General features: G+C 38.3%; 1 protein-coding gene across 2 annotated transcripts in view; it reads right to left on the bottom strand.

Moving 5' to 3' along the window:
• Nucleotides 1-19,013, bottom strand: part of FAM114A2 (family with sequence similarity 114 member A2) — a 41,613-nt gene that overhangs the window by 18,450 nt on the left and 4,150 nt on the right. For both annotated transcript variants that reach the window (XM_037799000.1, XM_037799001.1), the window contains exons 3-9: nucleotides 16,529-16,628; nucleotides 16,006-16,098; nucleotides 11,532-11,620; nucleotides 10,335-10,469; nucleotides 8,955-9,113; nucleotides 8,225-8,348; nucleotides 514-593 (exon numbers count right to left, since the gene is read on the bottom strand). In XM_037799000.1, coding sequence (XP_037654928.1) covers nucleotides 514-593; nucleotides 8,225-8,348; nucleotides 8,955-9,113; nucleotides 10,335-10,469; nucleotides 11,532-11,620; nucleotides 16,006-16,098; nucleotides 16,529-16,628 — 780 coding nt within the window. The remainder of the gene's footprint in view (nucleotides 1-513; nucleotides 594-8,224; nucleotides 8,349-8,954; nucleotides 9,114-10,334; nucleotides 10,470-11,531; nucleotides 11,621-16,005; nucleotides 16,099-16,528; nucleotides 16,629-19,013) is intronic.

Genomic DNA, 19,013 nt, shown 5'->3' with positions numbered 1-19,013 from the left:
TCCCTACACCTTCCAGATGTGTGAAGACAGCTCAGGAATTATTACAGAAGACCAAGGCTGGGACCATGGGGCTTTCATTTCCACATGCTAAATGCTCATTATTGGAGTCACTGGGCTCTGGGAAATGGCAACTCTAGCTCCTTAAGGGCAGGGGACACATTCCATCATCTCTGAATCACTCAGAGCCCTGAGGACAGTAAGACCTCAGTAGAAGTTTGCACTTTGGTATCATAAAGCACTGCCAACTTTAACTGATCAACACTGTGGCCTAAATTAAGCTTCCAGACAAACAAACAATTCCCAGTGGAAATGTGAGAATGGGAGATGTCCTGAGGAGCCAGATATGTGATCAGCATGCAGCCTAGATGAGCAGGAGGCAAACAGAAGGTATGGAACTCAGAATATACCCATGATTTTGGTGACACCCCTGCCAGGAACTTAGAATCTTATGCTCTTTATCCTCAAAATCCATATAGGTAAGATAACAAAAATCACCAAGAAGTAATAACTTACCCTGGTCAGTTTCTCTGGTTTGGAGGAGAAGTGTAGCTGGGAAAACAGTTCTGTTATCTCTCTGGTAAAGTCTTCATCCCCTGAAAAACCAAGTCCCATGTAAAACACTGCAGAAAGGAGGAGGAAGTAGAGGAGCCGCGTGGTAGTAGTAGCAATAATGGCAACAGCAGCAGCACTTTATATGAGCATGGGATATTAGTGCTTACAGAATCCTTTTACATACATTAAATGAAGGAATTCTTTCAATGGTCCTGTAAGAAAAGTAGTGTTATCCCACTTTAGAGAGAAAGAAACTAGGGCTTAAAGAGGTTAAGTGATTTCCCTGAGATCTAATATCAAAGACTAGGAGGCAAACCTTGGCCTTCCCACCATTGTCCAAGTCCAAAGCTGTCTGCATTACATCCCAGAGCATGAATGGAGAATTGGCAAAAGCAGAATCCTAAATAGGTACTGTGCACATGCTTCCAAGGAAGTGGAACTGAAGTCACGACCTAAAAGATGAGTTCAAGTTAGCCAGGAAAATAGGAAGAGAGTTTCAGGAAGGGGAAACAAGTGCAAAGCTCCAGAGGTGAAAGAGTATGGTAAGACATTTACCATATATGTTATGGGAGTATCTAGTATCATGCAAAGAAGGGGGTAGAGTGAAGCTAAAAAGGTGGGTAGGATTCAGATAATAAAGGGGCTTATAAACCACAGTGAGGAATTAAAACTTTATACTGAGGAAATCAGGAGCTACTTGAAGCAGAGACTGATATGATCAAATTTGAATTTTAGAAAGAACACTTTGTCTGCTGGCTGAGGAATAAATTGGAATGGACAAAAATAGGAGTCAGGAAGGCTGAGGCAATATCCAGGATCCAGGTAAGAGATAATGGTGGGTAAGAAGAAAGGAGAGGAAAAGGGAATTCCAAAATGATGGAAGGATGGTAAGGAAGCTGTTAGAGTAAGACTGGTGAGAGATGATGGGGAATATAGAATATCTACTTGGGAAATATGCAAGCAAACAGATGAATTAGGACCAAAAAACAACCAACACATACACAAAGAGCAGGAAATGCTTTTTCTCCTTCCACTCAATCACCTCTTTGAGACCCAGCCCAAAGATTCTCTGCACCTTGGAATGCAGAAGAGAATTCTTATATGTGGAAATTTTTTAGCACTCACCATCTATATGACTATTTTTTAATCACCACTCCACTGCTTGCCAGGACAAATTATCACTGCTTCACACCTGCTTCCTCCCCAAAATCCCCAAGAAAAAAAGTATGTATCTTGCTCATCTTTCTACCTCCACAATCCTTTTGTCCCTCCCTCTTGGCACTTGAGGCAAAGAATTCAAATAGTTTCACGATCACAGGTATAACTGGTTAGGAAAAGTTAATCTTACTAACTGATGTAACTGACCTACATAACTCATTCAAACAACTCCTAGGCATAACCTACTATCTAAAATCTAAAACCTGACTCAGGCAGGCACTCTGTTTTCCCAACTAAACTCTAAATTACTTGGGAACAGGAGATGAATATGAATCCATAGTGAAAAGCATGCATTCTAAACGGTTCAAACAATGATCTGATACAGTACAGGAAAAAATCATGGAACTTTTATAGACATTTATCTCATTTTTAAAAATTCTATATTAGGGTATATTTTAGAATTTACATAAGATATTATAGTAGTATATGTGTATAATTTATAAACATTCAAAGATACATATTGTAAGTCTGAGTGCTCAGAAGCTCCTACTGCTAAGTTTGTGATTAAAAAAAAAAATTCTCTGGAGAGCACTGTAATGTACTTCACCTTTACCTCTCCATACCCCTGAGCACAAAAGTAGTTACTGCATTAAAATAAAAGGGTGTAAAGAAGGAACAAGCAGGGCTAGGCTTTGGAGGGGCTCTGGAGAGAGGCTGGAATCTCTCCAAGCAGATGTCTCCTTTAGAGGCCAGGAGACCAAGTGCATAAGACAGAGGGGCAAGAGCTAAGGATCCAAGGATGCTGACAGAAAATGAAGATGACTGTCACCAGAACAAGGCCCTACAGTTTTCTCTCCCCTCTGCTACCACCACCTTTTGTTTTTTTAACAGATTTTATTGAGATATAATTAAATCACGGGGACACCCAGTGCTACCATTTTGGAACCCTGATCTCTGACAAACAGGTAGGAGAGAAAAAAAAATCATAAACACAAACCTATCTGTTTAGAAAATCCCATAAAGTCCTCTGAATGGTATTTAAAGATTGGGATTTCTGATTACTTATACAAAGTCAAATGCTGACTAAATTAAATAAATACTGTTAATGGCACCATGCACAAATAAATTAAGCTTATAAATAACTGAGGAATGTACACTAAGGTTTTAGTTATGGAACAACTTAAGCAAATCAAAATTAATTTATGGATTTCCTGCTACGCAAGACAGGCAAAGTGCAAGTCTTTATCTATTTACTTATGCCTTCCTAACAACGAAAATAATAGCCACCATTCATGAGTGTTTACTATGTGCCACATATTAACCAATATTTCATTTACTCCTTATAAAAACTTGAGAGAATTATTACCCTCTTCTTATAGACGAGGAAACAGAAGCTCAATAACTTCTCCAGGTCACATGGCTAGTAAATTGCACAGCTTGATTTTGAAACCAAGTTTACCTCCAAAATCCATGCTATACCACCTTCTCAGTATCTCCAGACAGTTTTTTTTTTTTTTAAATTTTATTTTGAAATAAATTCACAGTTATAGGAACAGTTGCAAAAACAATACTAAACCCATACAAAGAATTCCATCATACCCTGACCCCCCTCCCCCAATAGCTCAATTCACCAACCTTAACATGCTGTCACATCGCTACTTCTTTCCCTCCCTCCCTCCTATCTATCATCCATCATCTATTGCTCTGTCTTCTGAACATATGAGAGCTGGCTGCACACATCCTTGAACATACACTATAATTCAAGTAGGCACTTCCCATGAACAAGAACATTCGTTTATGCAACCCCATTAAGCGCTGCTAAGAAGTACAAAAGATTCAACAATGATACAAAACTTACATTCTATATTTCCTTTACCTATGTCTCAACTGTGTCCCTTTGAGCCACCTGTCCTCTGTCCTCCAATTACATCCAAGTTCATCCTTGGCATTCAATCATCTTCTATTTAGACTCTTTTTTTTGTTGTTGTTGTTGTTGTGGAAACATATATACAGCCTAAATCTTCCCATTCCACCACCTCCCTAGCCTTCCATTAGTGGGATTAATCACATTTAGAATGCTGTAATGCTCTTTCCCACCATCCATTACTAGAAATTTCCCTTTACCTCAAACAGCAACTCCACCCTCATTTCTTAACTCCCCATTGCCCCTTCCCCCATTTCTCTTAACCCAAACTCTACTTTTCATCTCTATGGTTATATTCTCTGATAATTTCTTTGTGTTTGCTGTGGAAGTTAAAATTAACCTCTTAAATCCGTATCAATCTTGTTTTTCTTTGATACCACCTTCACTTCAATAGGACACATAAACTATGTTCCTATACTCCTCCATTCCCCTACCTTTATATAGTTGTCTAAAATTACATATTTTACATTGAGTTCAAAACCACTGATTTGTCATTAGAGTTTGTGTAATTTATATCATGTAGGAAGTAAATAGTGGAGTTACAGTTCAAAAATTATTGACTTCTATTTGTATTCCATTGTGGTTGGAGAATGTGCTTTGAGTATACTCATTTTTTTTTTTTTTTTTTTTTTTTTTTTTTTTTAATTTCTTGAGGCTTGTTTTATGTCCCAGCTTATGGTCCCTTCTGGAGAAAGATCTGTGATCACTAGAGGAAAATGAGTGTCCTGGTGCTTTGGGATGTAAGGTACTATATATTTCTGTTAAAATTCTCTATATCTCTTTCTCCTTTCTGTTATTTCTCTGTTGGTATGGCTTCCTTTAGAATCTGAAATAGGACAGGTCTTTTATTGGCAAAGTCTCTCAGGATTTGCTTGTCTGTGAAAAATTTAAGCTCTCCCTGAATCTGAAGGAGAGTTTTGCTGGATAAAGTATTCTTGGTTGGAAGTTTTTCTCTCTCAGAATTTTAAATATGTCATGCCACTGCCTTCTCACCTCCATGGTGGCCGCTGAGTAGTCACTACTTAGTTTATGTTGTTTCCTTTGTATGTGGTGAATTGCTTTTCTCTTGCTGCTTTCAGAACTTGCTCCTCCTCTTCAGTATTTGACAGTCTGATCAGAATATGTCTCGGAATGGGTTTATTTGGATTTATTTTATTTGGAGTTCACTGGACATTTATGCTTTGTGTATTTATATTGTGTAGAAGGTTGGGGAAGTTTTCCCCCACAATTTCTTTGAATACTCTTTCTAGACCTTTACCCTTCTCTTCCCCTTCTGGGACACCAATGAGTCTTACATTTGGACGTTTTATTTTATCTATCGTTTCCCTGAGATCCATTTCGATTTTTTCGATTTTTTTCTCCATTCTTTCTTTTGTTCTTTCATTTTCTGTTCTGTGGACTTCTAGGACACTGAGATGTTGTTCAGCTTCCTCTAGTCTTGTATTGTGAATATCCAGAGTCTTTTTAATTTGGCCAACAGTTTCTTTCATTTCCATAAGATCTTCTATTTTTTTATTTACTCTTGCAATGTCTTCTTTATGCTCTTCTAGGGTCTTCTTTATGTCGCTTATATCCTGGACCATAGTCTTCTTGATGTCCTTTAAATCCTTTGCCATGTTTTCATTCCTCGATTGCATTTCTTTGATTAATTCTGCGAGGAACTTTGTTTCTTCTGATAACTTGATTTGTGTGTTTGGAGTCGGATTCTCCATACTGTCTGGTTTTATCATATGCATTGAGATTTTCTGTTGTTTTTAGCCTCTTGGCATTTGCTCTGCTTGACAGGGTTCTTTCAATTTGTGGAAAAAAAAAAAAAAAACCTATCTAATTTTTCAGAAACACTGTCTGGTGACATACACTTTCTCTAACTAACCAACAGATGGCGTCTGTGAGTCACCTATAACCCTCAAGTCATTTCTCAACCTTGTCCCCACGGTATGTGGGGAAATGATTCTTGTGGGGTCCAGCCAGAGAACTCAGCCTGGGTGTGTTGCTGGAGCTGTCCGCCCTGAATGCGGGGCACTTGTACAGGTGGCCAGGGAGGAAGGACAGCCTTAATATTCAAATCCCCCCGGTTCCTGGAGAGTCAAGGCTGCCACAGGAGTCCAAGCCTTCATTTCATTTCAGCCCCAGCCCCTCTCTCTCACTGTCCCACAAACTGCCGGACTTGGTGTAGTGTCCCTGTGATCTCCAAGCGCCCCGCCCAGCCGCAATCCTACAGGACCTCTGGAGAGACTGCCGTGCTACGTTATCAGTGCACGCCGTCCCTCAAGGGAAGCCCCGGGCTGCCGGGCCGTACCGGGGCACTTTCAGCCTGATGCAAAAATGGCCGAATGGGGCGTCTCCACACCCCCCTCCTCGCACAGTTCCTCCTTCCCAGCTCCGGGACAACTGGCGGGGCTCTGGGCTGTGGGCACAGCCCCGGGCAGGAGTTTATCCAGCCCTCCGGGAAGCGAGCTGCTAGCCGCGGGTATTCATTCAGCTTCTGGTACTTCCCTCCGTTCCCCCAGCCCCAGGGATATCTGCAGTGGGCTATCCTCCAGGCCAGACACCGAGAGGCCGGCCCAGCCCCCTCTTGCTGTGTTTTACTGTGTGGTTCCCACGATCGCACCTGTAGCCGCTCCTGGGTTTCTCCCTTTTTTTCTTTTTTTTTTTTAATTAAAAGAGCCCATTGGTCTCCAGACGCCAAACCCTGGCATCCCCAGATCGCCGCGCAGCTGCGGGACTTCCAGCCAGCTTACTCACTCGTTTCAGAATGCAGACTCCCGGTTTCACCAAATATACAGCCCCTGGGAACTAGCAGATCTCGTCCAGCTGGCACATCACTGTAACCGGTATTCTGGGTCACTCTCTGGTCCTTATCTAGTGTTTTTCACGGAGGTGTTCCTTAGCCCTGTCTCACCTAGCCTCCATCTTGGTTTCTCCTCTCCAGACAGTTTTAAAAACTTAAATTCAAGAACCATTTTCTGATCAGGATCACTACCTTTACACACAGTAAGATTTCATTTACTGAGATGGTAAGTACCCTGTCAATTTGACTTCTTAGAACACAGTATAGAACACAAATAGGAACAACAAAACAAGTCTCCGTACAGAATCCATAAAGTTTATGGAGCTCTTTGATCCTAATATACAATTTGAATAAGACTAGTTATCTGGTTTCCCACAAACAGCAGATTAGAAAAAGAAAACCAAAGGAGCTTCAGGGGATATCAGAAGCAAGCTCACAGACAATGAGAGAAGTAAAAGATAAATGCACAGAAGGAAAAAAAGATGCACAGTTCTAAAAAGCAATCACAGTCATTTTAAAGGCATAGCAGTTTAGGATAATTTCATCTAGCAGTTCAGGCATAGCAGTTTAGGATAAATCTAGTAGTTGATAAACTTTCTGGTCTCAGCACCCCTTTATACTCTTAAAAAATTTTTGAGAATCCCAAAGAACTTTTGTTTATGTAAGTTACATCTTCTGATATTTATTGTACTAAAAATTAAAACTGAAATGTCTGAAGTACTTATTTATTAACTCACTGGAAAATAATAATAAACCTGTTATTTGTTAATATAAATAATATATTTTTATGGAAAAAAAACTGTCTTTTCTTAAAAAAAAAGAAACAAAACTTTACTGAGAAGATTGCCATTGTTTTTACACTTTGCAAATCTCTTTAAAGTCTGGCTTAACAGAAGACAGCTGGATTCTTTTAACTGCTTTTCATCCAATCTACTGTGATACATTATTTTGTTTATGTATACAAGGAAAATTCGGCTTCACAAAAATATATAGTTAGAAAGGGCAGATTAATTTAACAATTTTTGCAAATAACATCTTGGTATTATTATGCAAAGAGTTCTGACATCACAGACTCCCTGAAAAGGTTTTAGGGACACAGGGATCTACAGACCACACTTTGAGAAAACCACTGACTTAATCTACCACATGTTGACTGGCCCTATATATCTTAATGGACAGTGAGGGAATTTTTCTATTTACTTTTGATGTTTATAAATTATTGTTTCCTCAGAAAAGGTAAAATTACACTAGCTTCTACTAAAAAAAAAAAAAAAAAAAAAGCCAGTTAGTATAATATATCTTAGAACTATTTCTATTTCTAGCTAAATGTTCAAATAAAACAACCCTTGGAGATGAAGAGTTACGTACCCAGAAATTATGCTTCACTGAAACCATCTCATTCCCTGATAATTCTGCAAAAATGAGTAAGTTACTACACTCATGTTTTATATGAGTAGTTACTACACTTCAGTTTTCTGAGGGATGCAGGTATTGAAATACAGAATAAAAGAACTCCTGAAAATGAAAAGACAAACCATCACCCACATTTTGAGAACTGCCACACTGCATGCCTCAATTCAAGATGGGGTCAAGGGTCATAGGAATCAGAGAGGCATGGGTGGAGGTAGGGGAATAAAAGCATATAGGAATGGCCAGCCAGAACTATGCATAAAAATCCCCACAGAAAAAAGTAAAATCAGGATAGTGTAATTAGAAAGCAGATAATTCATTTTAAAGACCATGCACTGCATACAAACACACTGCATCCTCCCCATTAGGATGATAAATTTCCAAATTACCTTTTCTCTCTTCTTCCTCTTCCTCACAGAACTCTCCTAGGGAAAATGCTTCTTTGAGTTGCTCCAATTCAAGTTTTATAGTCTCTAATTCTTCTCCACTCAAAGAATTAAGAATAGATTTTACCTAGATGAGTATAAGATAACAGTAAAAAGCTATGGGAGTGTGGAAAAAAAAAAGGAAAACATTCTCAAATGGAGAAGAGACTGTATCAAATTGAAATCAAGATTACAAGCTCACCAGCTAATGTAAGCTATCCTTTGCAAGAACCTTAACAAGAGACTGGTTATTATAGAAAGGTGATAAATAGGAAGAACTTGTACTTCCAAAAATATTATTAAGCCAGAAATGTCTGGAAATTATTAGTGCTTATCTCCAGCTTAGAAATTAGGGAGAAATGACATAGTCTTGAATCAATTAAAAGCTAACAGGTGTCTGTATCCAAATTGGTAGCTTAAGCCAAAGAAACTGAACAAAAAGTCCAAGGTAAAGAAAAAATAACAGATGTCATATCAAGACTTCATTATTAATCTGTCCTTTCTTCTTTAAATTTTGAGAAATAACACTTGACTCCTTCTATTTCTAGCAATTAGTTCAAATGCTAGGCTTTTTTTGTCTTAAGCCTTCTAATCTGAAATGCATTTCACCTTCCAAATGTACAAAAAGAAACAAACTATGCAGCTTTCCTTTGCTTGAAGACTTTTTCCAGTTGAAATTTTTGTTTGGAATTACCTTTATTTCACTTTCTCGGGAAAGCATCTCCAGAGCTTCTAGATGTGAAAGGCCTTGAAATTCATCAAAGAGTAGCCCATAATGAGTTTTCTTATCTGTTTCCATGGTAACCTCATTGGACGTACATAGCTCTTCTTTCTCCTTTGCTTCTCGTAAAACCTGAAAAGAGAGGGAGGCATTGCAGTGAAGCAAGTAATGAGAGCTCAAGGGTGAGTTTTGAGAGTTGAGGAAAGCAAAGCTGAGATGGGATACAGTACAATGCATTGTCCTTTCATTCTTGGCATTGCAGTTCAAGACTCAGGAGCTGCAGGATAAAAATAATCACATGTAATTTGATCCTAGACAGTGTAAATAACACCCAAAGAACCAGGTGTTTCTCTGAAAGTGGTTTAAACATTAATAAACAACTCTGACAGGGCTTGGCATCTTGTACACTCTGAAAGGAGACTACTTCAGAAAGGAAAAGAGAAAAAGCAAATGGGGCTGGGCATTTTTCTAAGCATTACCGCTCTCACTGTAAAAAAATAAAATAAAATAAATAAATAAAAATAAAATAAAAGCCTTAATAAATAATCGAAAATTCTTCAGAAGGAAACACTAAAAAGGTCTTAAGTCACCACAGGCAAAAATACATCTCAAGAAAGAAGAGGCAGATGCGGCCTCTCTCTCAAGCCAACTTGGCAGATGGACTCACTGCCCTCCCTCCTACATGGAACATGACTTCCAGGGGTGTAGATCTCCCTGGCAACATGGGACATGACTCCCAAGATGAGTCTGGACCCGGCATCATGGGACTGAGAAAGCCTTCTGGACCAAAAGGGGAAAGAGAAATGAAATAAAGTTTCAGGGGCTGAGAGACTTTAAATGGAGTCAAGAGGTCATTCTGGAGGTTATTCTTATGCATTAGGTAAACATCCTTTTTAGTTTTTAGCGTATTAGAACAGCGAGAAGGAAACACCTGAAACTGTTGAACTGCAATCCAGTAGCCTTGTTTCTTGAAGACAAGTGCACAAGTAAGTATATAGCTTATACAATATGACCATGTGATTGTAGAAAACCTTGTGGCCCACACTCCCTTTATCCACTGTATGGACAGATAAGTAGAAAAATAGGGACAAAAAAGTAAATGAATATAGGAGGAGAAGGGGGAGATGGGTTGTTTTGGGTGTTCTTTTTTACTTCTATTTTTATTCCTTTTTTTTTTTTTTGGAGTAATTAAAATGTTCAAAAACTGAATGTGGTGATGAATGCACAACTATATGATGATACTGTGAACTATTAATTGTATATTTTGGATAATTGTATGGTATGTGACTGTATCTCAATAAAATTGCAAGGAAAAAAAAAGAAGCAGGAAGTAAACAGGTAAACAAACTGTACCTGAGACAGTGTAGAATTCCGGTTCATCAGACCCTTGGTTTTTTTAAATCCAGGATCCCCTTCTGCTATTACATCCATTGTCTTTTTCCCAATGAATTCTAAGGCATCCAATCCCCCACTGATGACACTCTTTCCCTAGGAAACACATGCAACCTTATTACAATACTGAGAAAACATTTCTGCATGTTTTGATTTTACAAAAGTAGTGGCTAACAGTACCAAGAGTTGACAAGAACATGAAACAACTAAAACATTCACATGCGGCTTGTGGGAACGTAAAGAGGTACAACCACTTTGGGAAACTGTTGGTCAATATTTTCTATAGCTGAAGTTATGCATGTCCTAAGACCCAAATTCCACATACCAAATAGAAACGTGTACACAGGTTCATCAAGAGACATGTACAATAATGTTCAGAACAGCAATATGTGATAGCCAGAAACTGGAAACTACCCCCAATGCTCATCAACTGTGGAATGAATAAATAAAATGTGACACATGTACACAACGGAATACAGAAAAAGAAAATGAACAAACTACACTATACACAACATGGATAAATCTACAAACATAATGTTGAGTGAAAGAAAGCAGACTAAAAAGGGTATACAATGTATGATTCTATTTATATGAAGTTCAAAATCAGGCAAAGAGTGACATCATCAACACAGCGATGTAAACAGCTACTGAAAGCTTCTCTCCAGAGAATCAATGAAAAAAAGGACAATTCTGAATTGTTTGAAAATCTGGAGAATATAGACTGGAGAAAGACCCTGCAAATGCAGAATTGAAGAAAGAGAAGAAATATCAGGTAGGAATTTTCCATCCCAGACTAACCAGTGTTTTCCCCTCCCCCTCACTCAAATCTCCATGTGGGAAAGGCACAGAAACAGTAGACCAGAACCCTCCCACCAGGGACATGGATTTTAAAATCTCTCACAGCAGTGAAAAGTACACTCACTGTTTGAAGACCCGGTGGACAGGGAAGGACATTTCAAGGCCCAGATCAGTGAGGGACAAAGAGACTGAGAAAACTTGGACAGAGACTGTTTCCAGCCCTGGATCTGAAAGCCCTTTCTCCACCCTTGAGGGGAGCAGCAGCCGGTGGCTATTTCCTTGCCTTGGAGACAGCCAGAGTGCTGCGTCGGCTGACGGAGTACTTTGCCACAAATGGAGCCCCACAAACTTTTTACTCACTGTGCTCTGAACTGCAGTAGAGATAGTTGAGAATACACCAAACGGCCCAACCACTGGGGAGTTTTCATTCTCTTTGGCATTTGACTCTCCTACAGGAGAGAGGAGGTGCATAAATATGAAGGGAAGGAGCATTAATCATTTTACTTTATTAGCATCTATGTGAATTTTTAAAAACTTAGACCTTGCTTCCCACATACAAAGCCTTAACCCTTTTTATTTCATTATTTTAAACCACTTGCCTATTTTTTAATCAAAGTAAATATAGGCAGCTATTTTTCAGTTTTTCATTTTCACTTGATTTCAAAAAATGAAATTCAGTCTTTTGAACAAATTACTCATATATACAACAACATGGATGAACCTCAAAAACATCATACTAAATGAAAGAATCAAGGTTCAAAGGGCTACATACTGTATGATCCCATTTACAAGACTTAGAAAAAACAAAACTATAGAGTCAGAAAACAGATCAGTGGTTGCCAAGGGTTGGGAGTTGGGGGAGGGAAACGACTATAAAGGAGTATAAGGGAACTTTTTTGGAGTAACGAAAATATTCTATATTTTGACTATCTATACAAATACAGAAAATATTCTACATTTGTATAATCACAACATGCTACTGATTATGCAGTGTAAACAGGACTGTACACATTTATCAAGACATATAAAACTATGCCTAAAAGGGTAAATCATATTGTAGGTAAATTATACCTCAATAAATCTTATTTTTTAAAAATCCAATCTTTTAAATTGTATCCTAAAAAATTATGTTTATTAGTAGAAATCAAATAGGTTGACATTACAAAGAAGCTTCATAAAAAAATCTATTTTATTAACATTGGAATCTCTTACAGGGGATCAACAAATAATCTAACTGTTAAAGGGAGGACTTCTGCTTCCATCTATGGTGGATTAACTGGTAATGGACTTGCCCACCTGCCAAAGCTACTAGAAAACTGGGCAAAACATAAGAAATAACTGTCTTCATATGGACGACAGGCAATTCAGGACTATGATCCATGAGAGACGAGAAACAAAGGAGATGAACCCTACAACTGCCCTGGCTTTCTGCCTGGACAAACTTTCCAGACCATGGCACAAGGAGAAGAAACACAAGCAGAGCACAGCAGTCTCACAGAGTGGAAGAGACAGAGACTGGAATCAGGAAGGCTGAGGCTGCTGGAATTTGCAGGTCAGAGTACTGAGAAGAGGGAGGTAAAGAGCTCCGGAAATCTATGTAGACATGCCCTTGAATATCTGGCCGAATACTAAGCTCTCATGCATAGGGAGACTCCATGAAGCTAGGCAAAAAAAAAAAAAAAAAAAAAAACTATCAGCTAAACAATACCCAGAGCTCATGATAGGCTAAGAGGCTCGTGATTTCCCACCAACCAGAGCAGAGGGTCCTCATTAAATACCTGGGGAACAGGCAGAACATCAGAAGGGTCAGGCCTTAGTAGTGTGGCTAAAGTAGCCCTCAGAGTAAAGACTACTCTAGATTCACCCTAAGGACACTTAAAAGCAGCCTTAAAAGGAATAACCTAGGTACAAATACCCCAACTGCCTTCCCAAACAAAACTCACATTCTTTAAAGACCACAAAATCTGCTCAACAATGTAACATTCATTATATCCAGCATCCAATCAAGGAGACAGAAAAATGTGATTCATAACTAAGAGAAAATTAAGGTCAAGAGACCCATAAATGACATAGATGATGGAATTAATAGTCTCTAAAACAAGAACATAATGAGATGAGAAATGGATGATAAAACAAAAGAACTAAATGGAATTTCTAGAGTTGAAAAATACAATACCTGAAATTAAAAAAATCATCGAATGGACTTAGAATTAGACACAACAGAAGAAAAGATTAGTGAACCTGAAGACATGACAATAAAAACTATCCAAACTTAAGCACAAAGAAAAAAAGCTAAAAGTGAACAAAGCCTCAGTGACCTGTGGGACAATATCAAGCAATCTAAAATACATGTAAATTGGAGTATCAGGAAAAAAAAAAGAGGTAGTAGAAAAATTATTTGAATAAATATGACCAAAATTTTTCCAAATTTGACAAAAACTATAAGCCCATAACAAGAAGTTCAATGAATTTCAAACAGGATAAACACAAAGAAAACTACAACATAATCAAATTTGCCAAAAAAGCAGTGTTAAAGAGAAATTTATAAAAGGAACCAGATAAGAAGACACATTACATATAGAGGAACAAAGATAAGAATCCTACTGACTTCTCATCAAAAAGAATGCAAACCAGAACATAATGGAATGACACTTTTAAAGTGCTAAAAGAAGGGGCAGGGGGGATTAGGTGGGCAGCTATCAACCTAAAATTTGATATACAAGAAATATCCCCTAAAGCTGAAGGAAAATGATACTAGATGAAAGCCTGGATGAACACAAAGAAATAGAGAGCACCAGAAATGGTAATTCTATGGATAAAGACAAAAAACTTTCCCCCACTTTACATTCATGGAGTGGCAAAATTAGACAGTAATCTGGCAAATTTTATCTGTGAGTACCCTACAGCTCAGCAATTCAATGTTTAGGATTTTCTATTAAGGGAATTATTGCAGAAAGAAATCTGTATAAGAATGTTAAATGTAGCATTGCTCACATGATGACTGCTCACATGATTATAAAAAGAAGTGATTAAATACACTTAAAATGTACCCTCAAAAATGGAATTTTCTACAGCCATTTAAAATGATGATGTAGGTATTACTGACAGAATATGATTGGCTTTAAAACAAAGTAGGTTATAAAAATACTTGGGAAGGATGATGTGTGTGTGTTTCCATGCACAAAAAATCGATAATGACAAATGTTATTTCTAGGCAGAATTAGAAGATTTTTTCAGTTACCTGTTTATAGCTTTCTATATTTTGTCTAATTTTTTCTACATGAGCATTATTTTCAAAATCAGGAAAAAAAGCTATTTTCATTTTGAAAAACAAAAAATTCTATGACATGGAACCCATGAACCCATTCTTCAGGATCATCTCTCTCTCTCTATCTCTACACAATCCTGGGCCTCACTCTATCCCAAACACTCTCAAGCCTATCACTTTCTTTTATTCATGCTGCCCCCTACACTTGAAATCCCTGCACCCAGCTTCTCTATCTATCAAAGTCATGCCTATTCTCAAGATCCAACTCAAACATTCCTTTATGAAGACACAAATCAATTGCTCAGTTCCCACTGCCCTTTGCTTGAACCTCAACCACAACATATAATTTCACCTGATTTGTGCTCTAGTGAGTCCTTTCCAGATGGGTTCATCCATTAGGCCAAAATACCCTGAAAGCAGGTTCTGTGTCTAACTCATTTCCAAATTCTCACATCAAGCACTGTGCTTTGCCCATGATAGGTACTAACTCTTTTCCCTAAGCTTATTTTTCTTCATTTCACTTTACCAAACCAACCCAGAATTGTGCCTTCAATGAGCTACTAAACTAACTCTGGAGTAGCCTGTCTTTGGAGTTCTCGTTATGTGAGAAAAATAAACTTACTTTTAATCACATTCTGTTACTTGTGGCCAAAGTGGTCTAACTGATGCACGCATCACTAAGAACAACATCCCCAACTTACATAGTAAGGTAGTCCTTTGCAGTCATGTTTGTATAATGTGACCTTGTCCTAGTCATGGCTGATCAGACCAGTAGTGAACATGTGACCCAAATTTAGGCCAATCTAATTCTCTCTCCTGGGACTTTAGAAGTGGAAACAACTGATTCTGGTAAGGCTCTCAAGGGCACTTTTACCAGGACTCGATATAAAGCTGGAGCTTTATAAGCAGATAAAGTCAGTCTCCTCAGGGAGAAAAATGATACAGATGAGCAGAGAGACCCATGAGTGGGAGACAATAAGGCCCCTGAGAGATGCAGAAAGAGCAAACTCAGGCCTTGAAAAGCTTTCTACTGTCTGGTCCTAGAGCATCTCAATCCTCAGTTATAATTCTGCCCTTTACAGTTTAAGTTAGAGTGGATTTCTGTTTGATCAAGGCAGACCTCCAGAACCGAACTTCACCTACATAAAAATCAAAACAAAAAAAAACAGAGGCCAAAGCCAACATATTAAAATATTTTCTCATGCCATGACAGATACAAACTCAGCTAACTTTTATGAGGCTCTTAGGCAATTGTGCTGGACATAATCCTAAGCTCTTTTTACATTTTAGATTCATGTTCTTATTTATTTAATGTTCATTATAGTTCTTTGGGATATAAATTATCATCTCATTTCACAACTGAGGAAAGTGAAGCAGACAGACACAATGAGTGGTTGAAGGACACAGACCTCTTATAGGCAGTTGAGGATTCTAAATGCTCTTTATCACCACAATCCTATGATGCCCTAAATATCACAGATGTTCAATAAATATCTACTGAAAAATGAACACAAATATTCTACTTTAATCCATAATTCTAGGTCTTAATGTTTCCATATTACCAACCTGTTGCATATTGGGCTTGACTTGAAATTTCACTGGGATTAGGAATGCCAAGGGAAGTTTCTGCCTTCTCAATGACATTTGAAATACCTTGTCCTAATGAGAAAATTGATAACATTTTACATTCAGTTATTTGCTTTTAGTCACCAAACTGAAGAAACAAATCAAAAATCAAACATGTACATTTTTAAAATTATTACAAACCCAAGATGAGTTTTTTTTTTAACCATATATAACAAATCCTTAGGCTATAAGCTCTCCCCTCACAGAAAAATAAAGTAAAATTGTTTCATGTTTTAGGTCATCACCAAGGAGTAGTTTTATATTAACAATTCCTAGACCTCAACCTTTTAATGAGGAAATGCTACAAACTCTAGTGACAGTATTAATCAGCTCACCATTACTTAAGCATCCTTAAACTAAAAAGCCTTTGAGTAAACACTAAAGAAGAAATATTAACATTTATTTCAACACATATCTGTAGCAAAATGTACACAAAAACTGATAAAATGACTCATGACCTTACCTACGGTGGCTACTGTAGCTGAGGCTGAAGAGAGTAAAGATTTGCCCCAGCTGCCCCAATAGCCCCATCCAGTCTGAGGGACATCTTTGGAAACAGTCTCCTAATTGTTCTCAGTAGGCAGGGAAAAAAAGGCAAAAGAAAATGGAAAAATTAGTGGCAAATCAGAGTATACAGACAAGGTATCTAATTATTAGTCAAATGTAGAGGTGACAAATACATATTATTTTTTAAAGCAATCCCGTTTAATAATTACTACAAGACATAGTCTGGAATAGCCATGAAGAAAGCCACAGAACATTACAGAGCTCCATTGCTTGAAGATCCAAATTTTGTGAGAAGTTATTATAAATGGAAGAAAATTGACCTAAAACATCCTGAAGAACAGAGTTTAAAGGTTACGCTTGTATGCCTTGGCTTAATAGAGAAAATAATAGGCCTCACAAAACCAGTCGCTCAACTGAAAGACTTTATCTCTACTCAACTCCAGATCAAACTTCTTGAGTCACCAACTGAAACAAATTTTGTCACAAAAATCAATATAACAGAGTGGAGTTGGAAGAATGAAACTTCACCAGAAGATGAAGCCATTGATAGTTCATGGGAAGAAGTAGATTATCTGCTCACCTGGGCCAACATTCTCAATACAAATATCTTAAAAGATTAAGCCTATACTCCAGGAGTCAAAAAATAAACAGCCACAACCACATCTTGAATTGATGGAGTACCTTTTGGGAAACTCTCAGAACTTGGGATCGAGTCTTTTCAAATTGATCTCATTGTCCCATTGTTGTGCTACTGTCATCCACAATTATGTTTCAAACCTCTCACTCCTGTCTTTTCCTATCTGCCTGTAGTGTCCCCTTCAGTATTTCCTGTAGAACAGGTATCTTGCTCACAAACTCTGTCATTGTCTATTTGTCAGAGAATATTTTAAACTGTCCCTCATATCTGAAGGACAGTTTTGCAGGATATAGGATTCTTAGCTGGCGGTTTTTCTCTTTCAGTATCTTAAATGTATCACACCACCTCCTTCTTGCCTCCACGGTTTCTACTGAGAAATCCACACATAGTCTTATTAAGCTTCCACTGTATGTGAAAGATAGCTTTTCTCTTGCTGCTTTCAGGGTTCTCTCTGTGTCTTTGATGTTTGATAATCTGATTATTAAGTGTCTTGGCGTAGGTCTATTCAGATCTATTCTGTTTGTGGTACGCTGCGCTTCTTGGATCTGTAATTTTATGTCTTTCATAACAGATGAGAAATTTTCATTGATTATTTCCTTTATTATTGCTTCTGCCCTTTTCCCATCTCTTCGCCTTCTGGGACACCCATGATACGTACATTCATGCATTTCATATTGTCATTCAATTCCCTGAGATGTTGCTCATTTTTCCATTCTTTTTCCTGTCTGTTCTTTTGTGTGTGTCTTGTCATCCAGTTCCTGAGTGTTTTCTTCTGCCTCTTGAACTCTGCTGTTGTATGTCTCCATTGTGTTTTTCATCTCCTGTGTTGTGCCTTTCATTTCCATAGATTCTGCCATTAGTTTTTTCAGACTTTCAATTTCTACCTTATGTTTGCCCAGTATTTTCTTTATAACCTTCTTCTCTTTTGCCATATTTTCCCTGAACTCATTGATTTGGTTTTTTATTTGATTCAGCATATTTCTTTTGAAAATCTTTAATTGACTGTTCCATTAAAGTGAAACAATATCTCAACTGTATTTTGATTGAGGTGTAAGATTATTCCTTTGACTGGGCCATATCTCCGTCCTTTCCAGTGTAGTTTGCAGTCTTCTGTTGTCTAGGCATCTGGCTTCCCCGGTTACCCCAATCAGATTTTCCCATATCAGAATGGGTTCAGGTCTCAGAATGGGGTTATATTCAGTTTCAAGTTTCCCTGAGGGTGCGTCTTAGAAATTAAGACTTTCCTGTGAGGTCTCCAGCTGCTGTGGCTTTCCTAACCTGCCCAGCAGGTAGCACCTGTTCAGCCTGTCACTCCTGACTGGTGTAAGGAGGTGTGGCCCCTTTAATCCTTAACTTAGGTTGTTTCTGTTTTGACTATTTTCTGCCAGGCCCTGGGGTCTGAGTTCTGAGGAGAGGGCAGGCCCTTGAGCTGGGCCCCATCTCCTTCCTCTTAGGGAAAATACACCCCCCCCCCCCAAGGAGCTAGCTTCCGCATTTCAAATAGTTTCTTTGTCTCTCTGACTCTGTCAACTCCACCGGTCTGGGTCAGAGGGCTGTGAACTGAAAATGGCTGAGGCTCCACTGAGCCATTCAGTTTGAGAGAGAAAAAAAGGGAAAGAAAGCCCCCATTTCAGAGCCAGTCCACGGCCCCCCAATTTCGCCCATCAGTCAGATAGAGAACCTGGTCTTCTGGGCTCCCCCTCTCGGGGCACAGGTATTTTCCAGCTCTCTAAGGTCAGTTGCTAAAAGTCTCTGTATTTTTTTTCTTTTTTTAATTAATTTTATTTCCTCTCCATCAGCCCTA

The sequence above is a fragment of the Choloepus didactylus genome, chromosome 11, assembly GCF_015220235.1.
Source record: "Choloepus didactylus isolate mChoDid1 chromosome 11, mChoDid1.pri, whole genome shotgun sequence".
Lineage (NCBI taxonomy): Eukaryota > Metazoa > Chordata > Mammalia > Pilosa > Megalonychidae > Choloepus > Choloepus didactylus.
This window is presented reverse-complemented; position numbering and strand designations above follow the sequence as displayed.